The sequence below is a fragment of the Musca vetustissima genome, unplaced genomic scaffold (assembly GCF_032173495.1).
Source record: "Musca vetustissima isolate MV318-11 ecotype Yass unplaced genomic scaffold, APGP_CSIRO_Mvet_v1 utg17160, whole genome shotgun sequence".
Taxonomy (NCBI): Eukaryota; Metazoa; Arthropoda; class Insecta; order Diptera; family Muscidae; genus Musca; species Musca vetustissima.
Genome location: NW_026878655.1, coordinates 169,433 through 178,634, shown reverse-complemented (window position 1 = coordinate 178,634; position 9,202 = coordinate 169,433). Strand labels below are relative to the sequence as shown.

General features: G+C 30.5%; 1 protein-coding gene across 1 annotated transcript; it reads right to left on the bottom strand.

The window, feature by feature from the left end:
- Positions 1 to 592: 592 nt before the first annotated feature.
- Positions 593 to 9,176, bottom strand: LOC133323432 (myotrophin). The gene is made up of 4 exons (XM_061532358.1): positions 9,090 to 9,176; positions 6,624 to 6,734; positions 6,485 to 6,568; positions 593 to 679 (listed from the first exon to the last, which is right to left on the bottom strand). The coding sequence occupies exons 1-4, from the start codon at positions 9,156 to 9,158 to the stop codon at positions 593 to 595; spliced, it is 351 nt and encodes a 116-aa protein (XP_061388342.1). The 5' UTR covers positions 9,159 to 9,176.
- Between the last annotated feature and the right edge of the window lie 26 nt (positions 9,177 to 9,202).

Here is a 9,202-nt window from a genome sequence, read left to right as displayed (position 1 = left end):
CTAGAGTGCTTTTCAGCGTATGAAATTATATATTCAGCAACAACAGTAGGTTTAAACGATGATAAATGAATCCATTTTTTATGTACTACCTCGTCCAACTCGTTACTCGAACTTTGACCAAAACCCGCTCTTTTATGTTTAACATTATTTTAGTTCCAACCCGTTCAATATTGTCCGATGGGTTATGATTTATGGATGAGAGACCATGCAAAGATACATCAGCAGTATCAGCAATACATCACACATGCCTTTATATTTAGATAATTGAGAGGCTTCTCCGTTGGGATTATCCGTGGGAACGATCAAAAAATAAAATAATAAAATGTGTCATTCAATTTTAAATAATTTATATTTTTATTAAAAAGAAATGTGAAAGAGCTAAAGTATTACAAATGCAAATGGTTATTTACACAAAATCGAAGTTTGTGTACGGCATATCTTACAGTGGATTAGATTGACTGATACAGTAGCTCGTTCATATAAATTATTAAATTCTGCATATAATATTGGATTGGACAATTAAAATTTAGTCATATTTTTTCATTAAAGTTTCTGCATTAAAATAAATTATATATTGTCTATATAGCGGTGCTCAGCGTAGTAGGTTTCGAATTTCATCCTTTTCTGCAGCTTCTACATAACTTTTTCCATCAGGAGTTTTTCCATTTTTGTCTGCACCCTAAAATGAAATGGTATGTTTTTACATTCAACATATATAAAACATTTTGTGAAAATAGTCAAAACTCAATAAATTTTAATTTAAATAAAATATGAGAACATCTTTTACTGTTAGATTGGATTTCATTTTCACATATCGCTAGCGTAACTTGTTAAGGCAGCAAGTCCACATTTCACAATTTTTCAGGAGAGACAAAAACAATCAAACTTTGTTTTGAATAAAGATTTTTTAAATCTGTAAATGCAATTTGTTTTTGCATTGTATGTGTAATTTAATTTCGTAAAGGAAAAATGAAAAAATAAGTATTTGCGGAGATACACGCCTATTTTGGGACTTAGAGCTTTTTCTGTCGCTAAGTTTGCATGTTTTAATGGACTTAGGTCTTTTTCTTACAACTTGTCTATCATCATATTTTCTAATTACTGCTATAATTTTGATTTTTTACATGTTAATATTATCTAAAAGAGTAAAGATTGTTTTGGAATAATAATTCAAAAATATAAAAAAAACAGGTAAAAACGTCGCTATTTAGGCAGGTCGAATATTGCGGATAACGGTATATGGGCGGTACCCTAAAAAGTGGACCAATATTGATAAGTTTTTGTTGGAAGGTGAGCTACCCCATAAGTACCTAAATTACCAATTTACAGTCAATTCGGCTGAAAATCATGTCCAAAATCGTCAAAATAAAAAGTGGACTTATAGCCTTTACATGATGTTAAGCCAGCGACAACAATAACAAATGAGATAACTCTCTTCTTATTTTTTACATCGGTGTATTTTGCCTCTTTATACATAACTTTATCAAAATCACAATTTTTCGAAAATTGGACTTGTTGCCTTTACAAGTTAAGCCAGCGATATGTATACTTACTCGTGTATGCCGCTAACTGAATAACAACATTAAGCGGTTTTCACAAAGCCAGCAGATACCACTGCTGATAATTGTTTTTTCCAAGATTTGAAATATATTTTTCATATTTTAACAAACTCATTTTTGAATAGAAAATCCGTTTCGAAATTTTTGTGTATGTATACTATGCCTTTTTATTGAAATTCAAATTAAAACAACATAGTTTGATATCAGCTGTCCTTACTGGATGACCTTGGTGTGGTTTGTTTTCATTTCCCATTTGACTCTCATTTATTGAACATTGTTGTAAAACTTTACATTTAATTTAGTTGTTTTTCGCTTGGTATACGTAACGATAAACGAACGATAGCTTTCGAAATACACGAACGCTTTTTTAAACGAAAGAGAGTGATCCCCTTTCGGGGCAATCTTTGTTAATCGTTGTTCTTTTTTGAAAGCTCTAAAATATGTTTAAAAAAATAAAACTATCCCACAATGTACCAAAATTTTCAACTGTTTTCACAAGTTGCTTGTTTTTATATTTTGTTTTAACAAAAATTATTTATAGAAGTTTTGTGTTTTTAGGTGATTTTTTTATTTTCCAAGCGATTACAGCATTGCAAAAAAAATCCATTGCTGCAATATTTCTTTTCATTTTCAAAATGCAAACAAATATTTTTGGCGAAAATTAATAATTTTGTATGTATACTAACAAACCTCAGCAGATTGACATTTAGATCATGATTAAAGGTATGTGTAAACAATGAGGGTGTATTTCTGGATTTCGTTAATCGAGTTGATTTAAAATCGTATATGTAAATATACTTTAAAGCAATAATGAGCGTTTGTTTGTTGAAGTGCTAGTCAGTGATCGTAAAATTTTTGTAGGCGTGGTTTTCTCCCTCATGGTTATTTTTTGAGTTTGAGAATATTTCGATTTCAACAAAAATATTTTTGCTCTTGATACGTCCTTGATTTGTTCATTTTGATTTCGCTAAAAGACGAGTATGGTTATAGCGAACTAGTAGGGACCAAGCAAATTAGTTCGTTATATCCAAGGTAAGGCAATGGGCTTAACACAAAGAAAAATATATTCAGTTAGAAACTGATAGATTTTGTGTCCTTTTTGTCTCAAAACATTGGGACCAGGAAAGGTGTTTGCAATAAAGTTCGTTATAACCGGTGTTTGTTATAAGCATTCTCGACTGTATAATGCTGTTTCTGAAAGCTGTGAAGAAGGCAGTAATGAGTACTTGTTTGTTGAAATGCCAGACAGTGGTCGAAAAGTTTTAGTAAGAATGGTTTATTCATGGTGTATCGGACCATTGTTTTATTTGTTGCCTGTCAATTTATCAATTTCTTCTAAAACATATACTGTTTACGGAGCAATTATTATTATTGAACCTATTTGGAGTAGTTTTTAATCTTGTCACTCGAATCAGATTTGGTAATACCGTAGACAGACAACTGCCTTAATTTGCATAAAAAAAATAAATTTGAATTAATATTTACTCCTGACAAACGAGAGTTTCTGTATTTTTAAAAAAGTTTTTTGTTTCGGTGTGTAGGAAGAACGTATTGACATTTGTTTTCAATGCTTTTGGGGATAACATCTTTATGAAATAGATACAAGCAAAAAAGGAAGTATAACAGTTATGATGAAAGAATGAATTTTGCCTTTAATTCTCATTTTTATATTCATAAACATAAACAAAGTTGACAAAAATCAATTGATTTTCAATAGCATTGTCATATTGAAATTGCTAAATTCAGTATAAATTCAATTTGATTTTGTGCATTAAAAATTAGGATAATGTAGAAGTTAATTTGAATTAAGGCTGTTAATGCAAATTAAGGCTTTCGTCTGTCTAGGCTATAACAAATAACTTATCGTTCGATACAAAATGTAGACGTACATTTGAAAAAGTACCAAATTGAATGTATATTTTTAAAACAGTGTTCTATAAATGTGAATTGAAAGAGAGATAAAAACAAAATACCCAAATACAATCAAATATTTGAGTATTCAAAATTGTCAGGCTCGTACCTAAATTCAGTGCGTTGCGTACTTTCTAGGGTTTATTGAACATCTCTATTACCCAAATACGCAAGGACCTTATTTACTTGTGTGTCAATTGAAAACGGCTAAAATTGATGAAAACAATTTCTTAATTAACCGAAAAATGTTTACATTTATAGAAAAATAACATTTTTAATGACTGGAATTCTGGAAATTTTCAAAAATCCAAAATAATGTTGAAAATTTGCAAACTTTATATTTTTATGCGCAATGCGTATTTGGGTAACATTCATTGAAATACATGTATTTAACTTTTGGGGTGAATAAAATTGTACGCATACGCATGAATTTAGGTACGAACCTCAAATAAAAATGTAACAGTATATCGTCATCATAAATGAAAACGTACGTAACTACACTTCTACCAATTTTACAGGAGAAGTAAAAAACGTAATAAAATCTATAAAAATGGAGCATGGCTGGAAATTTTTTCAAAATTTAACCGCACTATAGGGCCGTATTTATTTTTTGAAAAAAAAAATATATATTTTTTTTAATAAAAGGTCCGGAGTGACGTTTGTTAAGTTTTGTTGAAATCGGTTCAGATTTAGCATAGCTCACATATTTTTGTCCGATTTTGTGTAGATGGTGCATTAAAGTCCCTAATTTCTTTCGAAATTACTGTACTGTATTCATTCTAGAGTGAAGTGTGTAAAGTTTCGTGAAAATAGGTTCAGATTTCGATATAGCTCCCATATACAGTTTCCACCGATTTTATGTAAATGTTGCACTAAAGACATTAAATATTTCTCCGATAGCGATAGAACTTTGCACAGCGTACTTTTCCACCCAGTGGGAAACAAAAAAAAACCTAATTATAGCTGATTAGTTAAAAAATGAAGGCCTTAAAATACCGAATTTTGGGGTACCGCTATATGGAGGCTACCGTAGAAAATTGGCTGATATATCTCATTTTCAAAATCAAACATCCCAGAAGTAACATTAATATAAGTTCAGAATTTCTATCTTCAACATTGCGAGCTTTAGTTTATTACAGGAGTGTAGTTACGTTCGTATGAATTTCTTTAATTATATCGCTGTTTTTGACGTTAGATGTCTAAATTTTTGTGTGAACATGTAGTTTGATTAGACGAACAATAATCAAACAAAAAGTCAATTTTTCTGCAGTTACGTCCTTTTGCATGTCATAATAAATGCAAACGAACGTTACTACATATGTAAGTTATTTGTTCAATTTTATTTTGTAAAATCATGAATGAAAAACATAAAATATATTACCCTATAATGTATAATAAAAACATAAAAGATATAGGGATTTTCGCATTTCAAACGTTTCACCCAAATGCATTTTTTCCACTATATTGTATTTAGGCTCATCTGTTTCGAAATTTTGTTTACTCCCCGATGCACTAAAAAATTGTTGAATTAATTTGCATTAAAGTTGTGTAAATTGGCAATTAGGTAAAATTATGTTTTTTTTTGCCAACAGTCGGCACTTTTTTCGAATTATCGGCATCTCATGTTACCAAAGTCTGCATATCGCATTTTAGATAAACAAAAATTGTATATTTAATCATTTTTCTGTTATTTCCATTAATAAATTATTATCGGACGATCCATCAGTGTTGTATTGAAAAATTTATATAAAATAATTTTATTTATTAAAATATTACAATTATAAAACATGGTGCCGACTTTGGGAACCTGTTATCCAATTCTCTGTATGGCTAAATTGGGAATTTCAGAGGTTAAAAGAATTTAAGATTAAAACCATGTCTTCTATTATGTAAAAGCACTCAAAACTGATTTTTTTATAAACTAATCGGTATTTGAGCACTTATGTAACATTCTTTTTCAATTTTGAGCTAAAATTATCGAAATGGTGGTTATTATCAGAGATGGCCTGTCAGAAACAGTGACGTAAATGACATACATTTCCGACGTGTAATACATACGCCAGAAACGTCGGAAACCTACCCAAATCAATTAGGTTTTTGACAAAATAGCTATTTCCATTAATCAATTTGGAAATTACGCATTGTTTTCTCAACTCCATATAAAATTTCAATATTTTCTTCTCAAAAAAATTTAGAAATTTGTATCAGTTCTAGTAAGAAATAGTCAGATATATGTAAAAACAATATATATTCTTGAAAGTAACTGTATATGGTAACAATATGATGTTTACTACATTTATTACATTTTATACAGGTATATAACGTTTTCGATGTTTACACCTTTTTGACAGTCGAAAACCTAAAAATTCGTCACACGGACCATCCCTGGTTATTATTCACCCATATGCCAATTATAGGAAAACCTTAAAAATTGTTATTCCTATGCCATGTTCTGACGGGCATTCGAACAACGTTGTTCGCTCTCAGAATTATGTACATGAATTAACCCGTTCATACAACACTATTCTTAATTCATGTGATCAGAGTTTTTTATTTCAAACTTTTTGTTTCTTGTTTTACATCAAAATTCTAACATATTTGCATGAATCACATATGGATATAAATAGAAAAATTAATTCTCTTTCTCCTGACTATAGTATGAACCCATATCTATTTACTTTTAATTTATGTTTTCCATTTTTTCTGAAAATATTGTTGTTTTCATAAATGTTTATATTTTCTCAATTCAAATGTCACATATAAAAATTTGGAGAATTTTTTGTTTGAGTTTCCCCAAATTTGTTTCTTGTTCTGTACGCTAATTAGAACCAAGGGGAAAGAAATTCATATTGCATTATGTAGATAACAAAATTTACATCCTGCTGCATATATAATAACTAGACAATTTTTTTACTTTTCATTCATCAATTTTCCAAAAAATGTTTGAAAATTGAATAAACCTGAATAATAAAACGAAATATATATATATATATATATATAATTTACATACATACCTTTTCTAGAAGTAATTTTACACATTTTGTATGTCCTTCCCAAATTGCAGCTAAAAGCGGCGTAATGCCGTGTTTATCTTTTACCTGAAGTAGTATTAAGATAAATATTAAGGGTTTTATCTAAATTGTCCATACTTACATCTAAATGAGCACCCATTGCAATAAGATATTCTAGTACTTCATGCTGACCATAGTCTGCAGCATAATGCATTGGATATCTTCCATTGTATTCCGCATTCACAATAGAACTCTGTAATTATTGAGAAAAGTATGTGAATGCAATTATAATGTAATCTCTATAGATTAATGTTATTTCTATACGATTTACGTTTATTTTTAATAAGAAATAAAACAAATATTTCGACAAAAATTACTCAACAGTAACTTTATACAATTTTTATCTCCACGATGGGTCCCAAATTTTGTTTAAGGGAACCCCCCCATTCTCGATTTTAATTTTTCAAGATTTTCAATGGGCTTGGAAATGAATACAAATGCTTGTTAAGGTTTGTAACTTTGCACATATATAATTGAAGATTTAAAAGAGAAGAAAAATAATTTACAAAAAATTTTTGTTATTGTTTTGTTGTTGTTTTTTGTAAATAAAGAAAAGTCCTTATTTTTGATGGCGGGCATGATAACTCCTCACTGGAACATCGGAATCCGAAAATTCCAACGGTGTTAGAAAGAGTACATGTCTGGCTCTCGTATGAACTAGGATTATTGACTTCGCTTTAAAATTAACAAAATGGTGGACCTTTGAAAAAATATTTTTAGAAAATCGCCGATTTTTTACCAAAAACCAAGTTAAAAAATAAGGAAGATCTTCACCGATTGGTTTTATCCTAGTTCATACGAGAGCTATACACTCCCAGAGAAACGTTGTAAAATTTGGAACCGATTGGATTATTAATTTTTAGTTATCGTGCCCGCCATTCGCAAAAAAATGTTTAGAGAAAAACGCGTTTAAAGTTTGAGAAGCCCTTCAGCCGTCACTTGATGCTGACATAATAAATCGGCTATATCTTCAAGAGTTCTTGAGATTTTCACTTGAAATTTTGTAGAGACATTCTTTAATTAGTATAGATTCGAATTATATCAACAAAAATTTTGACCCCGAGAATGGGGGGTCCCTTAAGTTAGTTTAGTTTTGCAAAAAAAAATTGTTTAATTCCATTAGAATTCGCATAAGTTGCCTAACATATATTGAACAAATTTACATGTATGTGTTTGTAAACATATTTGTAGTTTTTAAAATATTGTGATTGTGTTGGCATCTCTGACCATTATAGTGAAAGCTTGAATATAAATATAAATCCGTTCAAATATTATTGCTCATTTGCTTTCAGAAATATCCCAAAAGGTCTGATACTTCATGCAGAAGATCTAACCATTTTTATTACATACAGCTGTAGTATTATATTCGTATCTCGACACTTTCAAAATTAATATTAACATACGACTGCCGTTTAATTGAATAAGCCCTACAATTGTCTCTGTATCTTCAGACTATTAACTGGATATTGTCGAAACACATTATTAAGTAGTTTATAAGTTAAATTTTATACAAGGAAACAAACATTATTTCCGACATAATTGGGGTAGAATTTTCAGTGCCAAATTTTGGAAATTGTAAGCAGAAGTATAAACTAAAGTGGATCTGTGGAACACTATGTGGAAAGCAAAAGTACCCCGACCTAATCTAATCCACTTGATGCGATTGCAGTCAAATAATAATATATTGTTACAAATCTTAATAACGATACCGGTAACCACGACAGAGGGTTCTACCATCTAAAACGACCCGAGTCTTTCTCGGCCAACGTCTATCACCTCAGCCCATTGTGTAAAAGCAATAGGGCTGCAGCAACAACCACAGCATGAGCTACGTCGAGTAAAAACGTATCTGAGAAATCAAATGCAGTGTCCACGCTGTTCTTCAATACCTCTTATGTCTATGCATAAATCTGGAGTAATTAATATATATATATATATAGGGAGTGAAGGCTTTGAGTTAAATAAAATTGAATTGAAATAAATTGAACGCATCAACACTTTTAAACTATTTTTTTCTAAATAGCCGGCCTTCGGCCGGGGATTTAAGACTTTTTCCTATGGACAGGTGAAAATTTGGTTACGCGATAAAAATTTCCTTTATATCAACATTTTTCATATAAAGCCGGCCTTCGGCCGGGGATTTAAAACTATCTCCTATGGACAGATGGAAAATTCGGCTATTCGATCGACATTTTCTTTTAAATAAACATGTTTCTCTGAAAATCCGCCAATATTACCGGTCCATAAATGACGAAGATATGAGATAAATAATTCGGGAACTTCAGAGGCCCACATCTCGGGAAATATGGATTTCCCCATGAATGTCATATATTTTCGTGATAAGGGAGACGAGGAAAAATTTCGGAGATGAGCCCCTAAACTCAACTTAAGCCCCGTAACCTAATGTATATGATCAGGGAACTGACGCAGTTTGTCGTAAATTTCATCAAAACCCATGATAAGCATTAGTCAGCTGAATAATATACTCAGTTTTCTTAGAGAAAATTAGTTATTTGAAAAGGGAACATTTATTTTGTTTCATAATTACCTTTTCAGCTACGCATGACTGGACTTGATCCAGATCTCCATTCTTTATACTCCAAATTATGTCGGACATTTAGGCACAATAAAATTCCTGTATCTCCTAACAATTGTATCCAA

Coding starts and splice junctions, on each gene's coding strand:
- LOC133323432 (XM_061532358.1), bottom strand. CDS start 9,158: ATGTCCGACATAATTTGGAGTATAAAGAATGGAGATCTGGATCAAGTC. Junction 6,735..9,089: donor AGTCATGCGTAGCTGAAAAG/GTAATTATGAAA, acceptor CAATAATTACAG/AGTTCTATTGTGAATGCGGA. Junction 6,569..6,623: donor CAATGGGTGCTCATTTAGAT/GTAAGTATGGAC, acceptor ATACTACTTCAG/GTAAAAGATAAACACGGCAT.